Source organism: Labeo rohita, chromosome 7 (genome assembly GCF_022985175.1).
Source record: "Labeo rohita strain BAU-BD-2019 chromosome 7, IGBB_LRoh.1.0, whole genome shotgun sequence".
Classification (NCBI taxonomy): domain Eukaryota; kingdom Metazoa; phylum Chordata; class Actinopteri; order Cypriniformes; family Cyprinidae; genus Labeo; species Labeo rohita.
In genome coordinates this window covers 38,479,876-38,494,631 of record NC_066875.1, presented here as the reverse complement: position 1 = coordinate 38,494,631, position 14,756 = coordinate 38,479,876, and the positions used below count along the sequence as shown (strand labels likewise).

Below are 14,756 nucleotides of genomic sequence, written 5' to 3'. Positions count from 1 at the left end.
TAGCCCAACGCAGAAACATTGATAAAGCACTGCAGTTTGTACAACAACATATTGATCTATTTTTTTATCATAACTCCAAGTAATAACAACGACAAACATTCACTATTCATCGACACATTTCTAGACAATTGTGAGCGAACAGATATTGCTGTTAGCCAGTTAACCGGAAACCTACAAGCTCCGTGGAGTGAACACAACACGCAACTAAATATGTATTTTGCATGCTACAAAGTACATGAGAGCTACCATTTTTAAAGGAACATCCACTTTCAGACTAAAAATTTCCTGAAAATTTCCTCACCCCAATGTCATCCAAGATATTCATGTCTTTCCTTCTTCAGTAGTAGTTTTTCTAGGAAAACATTCCAGATTTTTTTCCGTATAGTGCACTTCGATGGTGCTCAATGGATTGAAGGTTGAAAATGTAGTTTCAGTGCAGCTTCGAAGGGCTCTAAATGATCCCAGCCGAGGAATAAAGGTCTTATCTAGCGAAAAGATCGCTCATTTTCTTTAAAAAATTAATGTTTATACACTTTTTAGATGTTTAAGTTTTTAAGTTAATATTTATTACTTTTCAAGTTTTCCTGGGTCTGCGTGCGCAACAAGTGGGCGGGCAATATGCTAATGTTTCAAGTTGACGTCAACATGAAACGGCTTGGGATTCGTTTTAAAAACGACTCGTTTAAATCATTCAGAGTTGACTATTCTTTTGAGAGACTTTATACACGGTGCACTTTTAGATTTTAAAAATTTCCAGGATGTTTTCATTCACTTAGAGCTGTGTTACATTCTGCATGAAAGGACATTTTCAAAAATCCATAATAGGCACACTTTAAAAAAAGTCCATGTGACATCAGGCACTCAACCATAATGTTATGAAGCTATGAGAACTTTTTGTGTGCAAAGAAAAAAAAAACGACAACTTTATTTAACACTTTCTTCTCTCCCAGTCTTCGATGCTTCGTCCACTGACGTCACATGAACTATTTTAATGATGCCCTTACTAACTTTCTGGGTCATAAATTGTTTCAGTTGTGTTGCTGTCTATGCAGGGACAGAAAGCTCTTGGATTTCATCAAAAATATCTTAGTATGTGTTTTGAAGATGAATGTTTGAAGGTCTTACAGGTTTAGAACTACATGAGGGTGAGTAATTAATGACAGAATTTTCATTTTTGTGTGAACTGTCCCTTTAAATAGTGTTTTTATATACATGCTTTTATATATATTTGAACATGTACATAAGATTGTATTCAGTAAGACATTAATGCTTTTATTCAATACATTAACTTGATAAAAAGTGACAGTAAAGACATTGGCACAGTGGTACAAAACAATCTGTTTTAAATAAATGCTGTTCTTTTGAATTTTCTATTCATCAAAGACTCTTGGAAAGAAATGTATCATGGCGTCCACAAAAATGTTATACAACACAACCGTTCTCAACATTGATAATAGTACGAAGTGTTCCTTGAGCACAAAATCAGCATATTAGAAAAAAGTGGCAGCTTTGTCACCACAGGAATTGTTTAAAAACATTTAAAAAAAATATTTTTTTACAGTGGCTATTGTGATTCATCCAATCATATTTATTTTATCTTTAGACGTTTGTTTTTAACTTTTTAATCATCGTTATTGTGTTTTTGTGCTGCTATGAATAATCTTATTTGCGTCAATTAAGTTCTAAAAAAAAAACACATAAATAAATAAAAAAATTAGTACCTGTCATGTAGCAAATTCAGTGGATTATTAAAAATCCATTTTATTCTATTAAATATTTTGTGTCTGTATTTTTAGCAACTATTTATATATATATATATATATATATATATATATATATATACACCATTACAGTGATATGAAATTATTCATACTATGATTCCACCCACCTCTTCACTGAAACCACTTTAGCTGTCCCCCCGTGTGCCTGTGTGTTTGCCGTTTGGCTTTGATGTGACCCAGAAACGAACGGTCCACCAGAATTTTCAGCCACACTCTCCGCTCTGTTACTCCTCTCCTGTTTTTTCCAGTCTCATACTTGCTGGCATCTTTCTTTATATAGCAACCCCCTCCTTTCCTCTTTCTCCATCTCTTTATCTCTCTTTCTTTCTCCCTCTTGCTTTCTTTCACTGAATGCCATCTCCTTCCTCCCTTCAGACCATTGACCCACTTCCCTCTTTTCTTGCTCCTTCTCTCCCTCCACACTTTTGTCCTTCACCTCAACAACTTATTCGTCTCCACTCTTGAAGTGAAAGTTGTCCGGAGGGCAAACAAATGTTTTGGCTGTGTTGCGTCAGCGGCGCGTTTCGTGTGGCTAGGCTAATTTAGCAAGCGGTTGCGCGTGTGGGGCCGCAGGTCAAGGTGGAGTGTAAGAGAAGCCCATATTGATTAGGATAGATAGATAGATATAGAATGTTGAGCGTCAAATGCATTGATCTTCTTCAGTCCTCTCTCGCTCTTTCTTTCTCTTGTCTTTAATTAAAATTCATTGGATGTTTAGGCTCATGCAGACATGACTCATCCGGTTTGAATTGAACCCACACAGTGTAAGCAGATATATTCAGATTTCTTTTGCAGTAGACAAAGCATAGATCCACACGCACGCTCTCCGCTGAGGTCTGCACTCAAGCGCTGTTGCCCACAGACATGACCCAGTTAGGTTGGATGTCCTTCCTCCTTTCTGACCTACATCCTCACTGTCAGCCCGCCACTCTTCTGAGATTACGAAAGATCCGTGCCTGAACGCAGATGACGTTCGTTTCGTAACCCCACATAACCTAGGAGTCCTGCGGAGATATCCCATCATGCCTTGCTCCACTCTTGTATTCTAAAATGGAATGTTGCTTTCGTGAATGCTGTCGTCTGGACAGGCTTGTTGGTTGCACTTAAGTCGGTGTATATATACATAATGCATTATGATATGTGACGCTGGACCACAAAACCAGTCATAAGTAGCACGGGTATATTTGTAGCAGTAGTCAACAATACATTGTATGGGTCAAAATGATCGCTTTTTCTTTTATGCCAAAAATCATTAGAATATTAAGTAAAGATCAAGTTCCATGAAGATATTTTGTAAATTTCGTACCGTGAATATATCAAAACTTAATTTTTGATTAGTAATATGCATTGCTAAGAACTTTTGGACAACTTTAAAGGCAATTTTCTCAATATTTAATTATTTTTCCAGATTTTCAAATAGTTGTATCTCAGCCAAATATTGTCCTAACAAACCATACATCAATGGAAAGCGTATTTATTCAGCTTTCAGATGATGTGTAAATCTTAGTTTCAAAAAATTGACCCTTATGACTGGTTTTGTGGTCCAGGGTCACATACAGTATTCTTTATTTACTGAAGAAGAACTCATTACCTTATAATCAAGTCTTGCAAATAATGCACATTGTAATTACAGTAACCTACAGTAGTTATTTTCTGTAGTTATATTAACAGTCGCACAATTTGGTTCATCGTCATCATTAAGCTCTTTAAAGGTTTAATATTATATATACATTTAATTTTAAATTATTTTATATTATATTTATGTGTATATTTACATTTGCTTATGTGTGTGTGTGTACATAAATATATTTTTTTATATTTTTAAAAACAATTTAAAATCAGATTTATATTAGTGCTCTCAATCTATTAAAAAATACATAATTAATCGCACATTTTTCTGAAATTAATCATGATTAATTAGTGATTAATCCCACCTAACATTAAAGTTTTTAAATATAATTTTATATTGCAATAAATTCACATTCAATCTTCAAATTAATGTAGAAACAACATAAAGACATTTTATGTCTTGTTAAATATTTTTTTAATGACTGAAGGTGAGTATCACTGATACCAATATTACTGATGTCTCTAGGACATTATTCTTTTTCCCCTAACATTTAACAATTGACTATAGCCATTCAACATTACATTGTAATTGAGGGATATCAATTTAAACATGTATTAGACTTAAAAAAATAACTTCTAATTAAAGTGAACTTAAAACAATCTTCACATAAGCCTGTAATTTACCTTCAGCAAGTAAGAAATATACAGAAATTGAATAAAGTTATCAAACACTAAACTACAAAACTACAAAAGTTATTGATTTCGTTTTATTTCTTTTGTTCTCTGATTAATAGACATTAGGATATTATACTACTATTACTTTAAGAGCTGCCGCTGTTGAATGCGAGGTGGATCTGACATGCATGCTCGTAGTTTCATTTGCGCTTTTGTGTGAAATGATACAGGCTACAGCGTGCACCGTCACATTTGTGCATGCATTTGAGGCATGCATGCTACGACGACTGGCGCTGAAGTGAAGTCAGAGTGCGCGTCTGAAAAGTCTCCCGTTTGATGTGGTCGTAAAGATGTTCTGCGACTAAATAAACGCACTTCTTGTCAAGAAAATTTAACCGTGTTAAATTTTTTAAGGCGTTAAACTGGAAAAAGTTAATCTCCTGCATTGACGCGTTAATTTTGACAACGCTTATTTATATATTTACATTTGTTTTCAATTTATTTAAAAAATAGAAAGGGAATAGGATCAAGGCTCAGTGGGTGTCTGTACTGAACCACTGAATCATGGCTCTTTTGCACTGATCATATTCCATCAGCTTATTAAATGTAATCAGTTTTGTATTATATGTAATATATTTAGAGGCTTGATAAGCCTTGTTGGTGTTGAAATTCATACAGTAGATCCCACAGCTGATTTACAGTCCAGCAGATTTTACAGTCTGAACAGGATTAGGGCTGTCTGATCTCATTACACGAGCCACCAAATGCTTTATTTGTTTACACGCTTATTTATAGACTCAGATCAACCTTATCTGGAGAAAAGGAAGAGGGATTTTTCAAATCTGTCTCTTGTCTCTTTTTCTCTGCGACCTCTGCCCTCGTAAGCCGCTTTCTTCTCTTGGACACTTGCTCTGCTGGAGTTTGTATTTGTGCTGTGTGTTTACTCATACAGGCTGATGGGCTGGCAGCTGGAGCAGTATTAGAGATGGAATGGTTAAGAGGTCAGACGGGTTAAACTCTCTCTAGTGGTTCACGAGTCTGCCTGGCAGGCCTCCAGTACCAGCCTTCTCTTAGTACTCGACCACTGGAGCCTTTCACCTCGAACTCGCTCTAACACACTACAACAACCATTTGCAACGTGGAGATGTATGCGCTGGCAGTGCGTGTGGTGTCATGCATACTTTGACTGTGAGAGTGTGTTTTCGTGTGTATATAAGAGGAAGTATATGTGCTTCTTGCGTGTCTGTGGTCTGGTCCCCCTGAAGAAGCTGGCAGCGCTTCGCCTCCCCGGGGGGCGATTGAGAGAGGGATGACCGTAATCTGTCTGGATGGGTAAAAACATGAATAACTGGCCACAAATGAAAATGTCATTGAGCATATAGGAAAGGTCATGTAGGGCTGTAGCTAATGGGGTCAAAGGTGGGAATGACTCTGGGGGTCCACAGGTGCAGAAGCGCCAATGTATTTCATGTATGTTACCTCAGAATATAAGAAATATTGCAGGTTGCAATACAAGTCAGGGTCAACTGACAGTATTTGTGGCATAATTAGGGCCCTCTGATTTCCACAATGAGGAAAACGTGGACGGAATCATGGAATCCAGTCATAAAAGTGGAATTTACTGTATAATGTGGAACGTCACGGAATTTGCCAGATTTTGATTAACTGATTTTGTCAGTTATGGATATGGACTAGTGTCTGTGAATATTAAGCTGCAAAATATTATTTAAATATGAAACCTGTATGTTGTGCGTCTCCGTGTAAATGTATAGCACAGATGCGCGGTATTGTTTACTACACATACTGAAGCACGTGTGAAGCTTGTGGTGTTTTCAGCCTCTGCCACCTCAATATATGAGTACATGAAAACATAAACATAATCTAGAGCTGTTCTGAGAGTCTCTTCATGAGCATTTTACCATTTCTTGTGAAAAAAAACTGTTGTCATGTACTTAAAGGTCTTCACAGCAACCTGTTAAAATAAAAGTTTGAGTGTGAAAAATGTGAATACACAAGACAGTATTTCTGAAAATAAATAAATAAAATAACAATACATTTTTTGTAATAAAATCAATTAATTATAGATGCTTTTTGATTATTGAAATTTAATTAAAACATTAAAATGGAGTCTAAATAATTAATGAAAAACACAGAATTTAGTAAAAAAAAACCAAATCTGAATTTGAGAAAAAAATAAAACACATTTTTACAGCACCTTAAAAATGTACTTTTTGTTAAACTTTGAATACATTGCTGTTTGATTAATATTTCTCATGTAACCATTAAAAAAAAAGAATTTTGGAAAACATAATGTTACCACAAACATTAATTGAAAGAACAAACAAACAAACAAACCAAAAAACAACGGAGCCAATCTGTTAATGTAATTTTTTTATTTATTTTATTTTATTAATACTTTCAATAATATAGCCGTAAACGAAACAAGAGTTTTGTGGGAACAAATAAATACATTTTTCCACTTTGTGGAAATGACAATGGAATGACAATGGAAAGCATGACAATAGAAAGCAAGAAACCCTAAAATGAAAAAATCTTCATTACAGTTTAAATAATATGTTATATAATAGAAGCGTAAAAGTGAGTGTTTTTATAAAACTACAGAATGCTAAATGATACACTAATGTTCAACAGTTTGGGGTTGATAGGATTTATTTTAGTTTAATTTTTTATTTAATTTAGTTTTTTTTTTTGTTTTTTAAATAAGTCTTTAATGCTCACCAAAGCTGCATTTATTTGATCAGAAATGTAGTATAAACAGCAAGTATGTGAAAAATGATTACAAATTTAAAATAACTGAATTCAATTTAAAAATGCTATGTACTCCAGTCACATGATCCTTCAGAAATGATTCTAATGTGCTGATTTGGTGCTCAAGAAATATTATCTCCATTGAGAACAGTTATTCTACTTAATACTTTTGTGGAAACAATGATATGTTTCTTCAGGAATAGAAAAAACAATAAAATCTTTACTGTTGTATTTGATAAATTTAATGTGTCCTTTTTAAATAAAAATATTAATTTCTTTCTTAGAAAAAAAAATCTTCAAGTCCTCTAAAATTCAATATTCAGCTTCATAATACTTCAATATATTTGAGAGAACAAAAATTACATCAGAGCATTGTCCTTACATTTTGTTAAAAATGCAGGCCCAGCTCGATATACAGTCAGAAGGCCTAGAATCCCTAACTATAGCCTTGCCTGTGTGCATGTGTGTGCCTTTGTGTGGGGACTAGATTATATACACTCAAGTATGTCATTTATGTTTTAAACATGTTTGCTTTTGACAACTGTATTCTAGTGTTACTGTGTGCGTGTGATCATCTGGGACATTATGAGCTGCAATTATGCACCATTGCCAAGACTGTCAGTGTGATATACTCGTACCCACCTCAAGAGGCTCCTTAATCTGTCCTGCTCGCACAAAGACGTGCACATACACTCACGATCTGATGCAAGCCTGTAGGCTTTCAAATGTGCTGCTTTATCATACACTCACACAGGGCCACTTATAATGACATTGCGGACTTGTCAGACAAGTCAGGGTGAAAGCCGGCTACGGCGCACGTCGTCCTCTTGTGCCTCTTTTGTGGACGTCGTAAACTGACCAATCAGAGTGCAAATCGCTACGCACAGAAGCATTAAGAAAACATTAAGAGAAGTGGCATCAAAATCTGCATCCATTTCGACATCAGCAACCATTTTCCCTCATAAATTGCTGTTGTTTTGGAAGATAACGGCATAAATTGTACCTTGCAAGAACATTGCTGCTTTTAAAGTTAATGGAAAACATTATGATTTCGTGCCGGCGGTGAGTCTTACGTGGCACCTTTTTTGTGTGTGAATTCTCTCGTTCTTCTCTCTTTTTAGCTGTCAGCACTCTCTTAATTGCTTATGAAGGCTTCGTTAATGGCTTAAATCAACCGTACGAATGTGTTGCTTCAGATTTATTGAGTCTTATTTAGTTTCAGGAAATATGAAGTGTGAGCCAAAGGTGGAAATATTTGGCTGAGGACAGAAGTGCAAATCTCTGCTGGTTCAGTACTGTACTTAAAAAAAAAAAAAACACACATCGTACACACTCTCAAACTAACTTCATGTTTTGCAGCTCAATAATGGATGTGTTTTGAGATTTGGGCACTTTTAATGGAATATTGTGAGTTATTTACAGCTCATTGCCAATGGAGAGCATCTGTGGAATGTTGCGTAGAACATTAATTTTGACCTGTTTCTCAGTCTGCAACAAAGAGAAAACATGCTTTTAGTGTGTTTATATGCAGTTTGATTGAAAGCACAGCAGGCAAATGGGCCAGAGGGTTTGAAAACAGAAATTTGAGGCTGGTATTTTATTAAAAGGATCATTTTTCCAAAAATAAAAATTGAGAATGAATTACTGCCACTCATGTTTTTCTAAACGTTGTGGTTTTCTTTCTTCCGTAGACCAGAAAAGCAGATGTTCACACTGCTCTTTTCCTTACAGTGAAAGTAAATTTGGATTTTCTAGTTTCAAAATGGACTGTAGAAGTGACAGAAAAGTAGTCCCTGCAATATTCCAAATGTGTAGAAGTCGTACAATAGGTCCTAATTTAAGTATTCACTGAAAATCTTACCCTCTGCCACTGGTCTTAAATTAGTTTGATTTGAACATTTATATATTCGAAATATTTATAAGACATATTATAATCAGTCACTGATGTGATTGCAAGACTATCTATCTTTTTGACTATAAATGGATGTAAATGAGATCTGTAATGTTATTTTTGTATTATTTTATACACTGTTAATAATTAGAATTAGCTTTTATATATTTCTTTATTAACTTAAACTTATTTAATTCAGTTTTCTTTTTCTCTTTTATTATTTTATTTTATTTTATTTTATTTTATTTTTCATTTTAATGTTTCTTTTTTTATTTTATTTTAGTTTAGTTTAATTGTATTTTTTATGTGCTTTTGTCATTTTTATTATTATTTTTTTTTTTTATATTTCTGTTTTATTACTGTATTTTTATTTCAGATTTAGTTTTAGTCATTCAGTAATTTAATATCAATTTAAACTTATTTTAGTTCAGTTAGTTGCCAAGGCAAAATTTCACATTTTTGTTTAGGTTTTTTATTTAATTAAATTTTTATTTTATTTTATTTTATTTTAACATTATTTTATTTTTTTTATTTTTAGTTCTAATTTTAGTTTTAATAATGTTGTGCTTTTGTCATTGTTATTAGGTTTTTTTTGTTTTTGTTTTTTATATTTCTGTTTAGTTTTCCTTTTTTATTTTCAAATTTAGTTTTAGTAATTTAGTAATTTCAAGTATCAATTTAAACTTTTTTTAATTCACTTAGTTGCCAAGGCAAAATTTTCATATTTTTTAAGGGTTATTTTATTTTACTTTTTAATTGTATTTATTTATTTAATTGTATTGTATTTTTTTTATTTTATTTTCAATTAATGAAAACTATTTTAATGGTTTTAGTTAATGACAAGAACAAAGGATTTGCTGCAATTAACAAATAAAAACAAAATATTTAAATTAATTTTATCATATATTATTTTTATTTAATTATATTTTCAATTAATGAAACTATTTTTAATGGTTTGAAAGATGAACTAAATTTTCATACACATTTGTGTATATATACTCTTAAGGATTAAAAATGCCCTCTGTTTCAATGAACAGGTTAGAATATCCCACACTGTTCCTTTAACAGACAGAATTTGAATATTTATGATTATTTGCAATCTGCTCTGAAATATATCTAACATGCATGCTACACAAACACATCAAACAAGCAAACACAGTCTCTCGACTGTCTGTAATTCTCATAAACACACTTGCACACAAATGTGCTTCCACAATAATAGCCGTGGGATAACGCCCACACATAACACACACGTCTGACTGACTTGCGCTTTATCACCATCATTAGTGCGACAAGAGGCATCCCAGAACCCCTTTACATAAACACATGCGTGGGAGATGCACACACTCTCTCACACATACACACACAGCTTCCTCAGCTTCATTTGTTTGTGCTACTGTTCACTAAATCGCTCTTCTGGCCTTTACACTTCATTCTTTTTATCAGTTCTTCTCTCTTGAATCTTTGTGACATGCACCGGCTCCTGTCTTCACACAAGTTTTTACTCTTATCCTGGAGAGAAATACACACACTGAGGAGAATAAAATACACATAGTGATTAAGAACAAAGGACTGCGATGTTTCTTCATGACTTCTGCACTTCGTTTCTTTCTGTTCCTGTTGTATGGGACTTGGAGAATGGTGTTCCTCTGCCACCCCATCCTCCATTTCTCCTCATCCCACCATCACTGCTGATCATTGTCTCAATTACTCATCCTGTCCTTCGTTTATTCTTTTTTCTCTCCCTCTCTAGTCTTTGTGTTTCCATCAGTCTCTTATCCCATTTTTACCTCTTTATCTCTCTCTACCTCTTTGTTTCTCTCTGTCTCTCCCTTCCATTTATCTTTAAAGGAGAGCAGAAGCTACAGCTTTGCTGCTTGCAATAAATAGCATTGTTCTTGTTTGTCTTTTGTTTCTGCCCCAAGACCTTTCAGTACTCCGGCTTATAGGGCAGAGCCACATTCATACGTGTCATCAGGCTCACTCCCTCTCTCTCTTTCCACTCTTCCTTACACTTTCTTTTCTGTCGTCTGCTCACACATTTGGTCTTTCCATCACCTCCTATCGTCTCTCTTCTCAATCACATCAGCAACAGCTTGTCAGAGACCATCAGTGTCTCCCTCCCTCCCTGTCCCTCTCTCTTTTTTTACCATCTCACAAAATGACTCAGAATATCCATGTTTTAGGGTTACAGTTAACCTTGACCTTCTCCTTCTCTATCTATCTATCTATCTATCTATCTATCTATCTATCTATCTATCTATCTATCTATCTATCTATCTATCTGTCTATCTATCTATCTATCGTTCTATCGTTCTGTCGTTCTATCGTTCTATCTATGTTCTATCGTTCTATCTTTTGTTCTATCTTTTGTTCTAGCTTTTGTTCTTTCTATCATCTATCTATCTATCTATCTATCTATATTGTTCTATCGTTCTGTCGTTCTTTTTGTCATTCTATCGTTCTATTTATAATTCTGTCGATCTATCATTCTATCCATCATTCTGTTGTTCTGTCTATTGTTCTATTGTTCTGTCGTTCTATCTGTCATTCTATCGTTTTCTGTCATTCAGTTGCACTATGTATTATCTATCCATCTATCATCTATCTATCTATCTATCTATCTATCTATCTATCATTCTGTCGTTCTATTTATAATTCTGTTGATCTATCATTCTATCCATCATTCTGTTGTTCTATCTATCTATCTATCTATCTATCTATCTATCTATCTATCTATCTATCTATCTATCTATCTATGTATCTATCTATCTATCTATCTATCTATCTATCTATCTATCTATCATTCTGTCGTTCTAACATTCTATCATTCTGTTTTATCTATCTATCTATCTATCTATCTATCTATCTATCTATCTATCTATCTATCTATCGTTCTATTGTTCTGTTGTTCTGTTTATCTATCTATCTATCGTTCTATCATTCTATTGTTCTATCATTCTGTTTATCTATCTATCTATCTATCTATCGTTCTATTGTTCAGTTTATCTATCTATCTATCTATCGTTCTATCATTCTGTTTATCTATCTATCTATCTGTTGTTCTGTCATCCTATCTATCTATCTATCTATCTATCTATCTATCTATGTATCGTTCTATCGTTTTATCTATCGTTCTGTCGTTCTATCTATCTGTCGTTCTATCGTTTTATCTATCGTTCTGTCGTTCTATCGATCTATCTATCTATCGTTCTATCTATCGTTCTATCATTCTGTTTATCTATCTATCTGTTGTTCTGTCGTTCTATCTAACTATCTATCGTTCTATCTATCTTTCCATCTATCGTTCTGTTTGTCTTTTTTGTCTATCGTTCTACTGTTCTTTCTCTATCTGTCTATCTATCTATCTGTCCGTCATCTGTCCGTCTGTCTTTTCATGCCCCTGTCCAGACACACTGTGCAGTCCTTCAGTGAGGCTGAGAGCGTGAGTGACAGAGAGATGAAGGTGTGAAGGTCTCTTTTTTCACACCCTCCATGGGTCATTGGTGAGAATGTTATTCTCCTGCCCAGGGGTATTTTTTTAATGGACAAAAACGTTTAAGAAGTCCATGTGAGACTGACAGACAATGATACATTTTAAATAAATGAAGGAATTAGAATCAAGAGACATTAAAAGACAATAACATATTACACAAGTGTGGGACAGAGGTGTGTCCTCCATTTTATTTCACTCTCTCTCGCACACCATCCCTCAGTAAATAAGATCTGGCACTCTCACTTACATCAGATCATTATTTCTCTCTCTTTCTTTCTGTCTCTCTCTCTCATTTAAGACGGCCAGACCTTATTACCAAGGACAAGCTGTCCTGTCCTGTCTTAAGCCCGTGCGTCTGGCCCACATGTAACCAGCCGTCGGCCGCTCTTAGCTCACCTCAACCCACATGCATCTCGCATGACGTCCACCTGTAGCCCACTTCATATCAAGAGCACCCATCGCTGGCCCACTTAGGTCCATGAAGCTCACCGATATCATTTCTCAAGTTCCTGTCAGCATTTCGGAAGAGTGCTGGATTAAGCGAGTTTGTGTGTGCACGAGTGATGGATGCAGTTTGAGGCGTTTTAGGATGTTAAATGACCTCCTCTGGGACCGGAAATTAGGCCTCATTAGAGCTGTACCATGATACAGAATGACATTTGTGTGTGTTAATCTACATTAGATCAAATATCTGTGCAGAATGGCTGAGTGTCAGTAGGAACTATTATTACTACAGTATCAGATCTGTGTCTGAGAGTCTGTTTGTGACACCATATTACACATTTTTTCATAGCATGCAGAATGTATGCCGTTTCTGAAAAAAATGTACCAGACGGTAATTTGCCGAAATGTGTATTATACAACCAAAGCACGTGTGAGATACTGTATCCCACAATGCAATGCTCTTAACTTGACCTTTTATGCTGATAGTGACAAATCACTTTTGTTAACATCTCGTTCTTGACTCAATTTTTGATAAGGCTGCATAGACATTTTTACACAAACTTGGATTAAGAACAACATTTTACAGTTTTTCTCAGTCGCTTTGGTGCATTTCTCACAACACTATTTACATTTGCACAACAGTTAATGCATTTCTCAAAACAATTAGTACAAACTGCAAAACCTAGTTGATAACCTGCAAAAGCGTGTCACTTGCTCAAAATGGATAGCTCATTCCTCAAAAGCAAGTATTCATGTCAATGAAAGTGTCAGTGTCATCAAGATAAAAAGTCCTGACACCATTGTTTATGAACAAGATAGTCAAATGGCTTTGTCATGTTTTCATTATGACAGTTTACTCTGTAAATTTTTTCCTATGCAAAAAAGTCAGATTTTGGTGAAACTTCCTGAAAATGCTCAAGACAGCACTATATACTATTTGCACAGCCATTTGAAAACTACAGTAAAGCTAGACATTACTGTATTTAGTGAGGTATCTGAGTACAAGACACTGAATATGTATGTTTCACATTTTTACTGCATATGCTCTTTGCAATTCTAATTTATTCAAAGCATTGTGCAAACGAATAAATACACCCTTATTTACAACAAACATAAACTACCTTTGGGTAGAGCTGTGCACAATTGTAAACAATATTGCAGTACATATTGGAACTGAACCTACAACATACATAGGTCTGTAAATCATTCATGCACATTTGCAGAAATTGTTCAATTTAGAAGACATTTTCAGGAAAAAAAAAGATTTAAAATTTTTTATAAAATTTGCTTGACAGATTTTGACAACTAGTTCAACATTTTTGTATGTAATGACTCAAGCAATGAAATGAGGACTATTAGTTTTATATGGAATGACTATTCAGCATTCACAAGTTTAGTTAATTTTGACTGACATGACATAAGCAAATGATAATGTTATAAAACAGCAGAGAGTTGTATGAAAGCAATTGATGCATGTCCAAAAGCATTTGCAATTTGTTGGAAGGAATGAGAAACTGCTACTATGATGTGCACAAATGACTAAATGTTGTGGAGGTTGAAGTAAATGTTGTGCAAATGTAAATAGTGTTGTGAGAAATGCACCAAAGCGACTGAGAAAAACTGTAAATAAGAAAAATACCAGAATACACTTACATTCAAAATATAATAAATGTAAACAAGGCTTAATGACTTATGCAGTGTTGCTTTTTTCTATTTTTACTGGAAAACAAGTAGTAAAAGTGTCATTTTTTGCATTGCTGTTGATTGTTTGGAATGTGTATGGTATAATAAGTAGTAAATCTCTTCTTTTCTTTCACAGCTACATCAGATGGGACGCGTCAGGGGCTGGAGAGCATGAGAGGAGGAGTTTGCGCTACACAGGGCATGAAGGTGGTGCTGAAAGTGGGACAGAGTGAGTAACACACACACGCGCACACACTCTAGGGACCATATCGGCAGACAAAGCCAGAGGGTTGGTCACCTGAAACAGTTACGGATGCTGGATTTGCAGAAACTTAGGCTCAGTAAAGCGTTTCTCTCAGTGGCACACGCTTGTGACCAATAGCTTTTGTTTACACGCAAACACAAACTCTGTTGGCCCCTTGTTAGTTTTCATTATTAAACTCAGGAA

At 34.6% G+C, this 14,756-nt stretch overlaps 1 protein-coding gene across 1 annotated transcript in view; it reads left to right on the top strand.

Moving 5' to 3' along the window:
• The window catches only part of efnb3b (ephrin-B3b), a 94,922-nt gene that overhangs the window by 67,800 nt on the left and 12,366 nt on the right, over positions 1-14,756 (top strand). Inside the window, exon 3 of the mRNA XM_051115935.1 lies at positions 14,445-14,537. Within this exon, the coding sequence (XP_050971892.1) occupies positions 14,445-14,537 (93 nt within the window). The remainder of the gene's footprint in view (positions 1-14,444; positions 14,538-14,756) is intronic.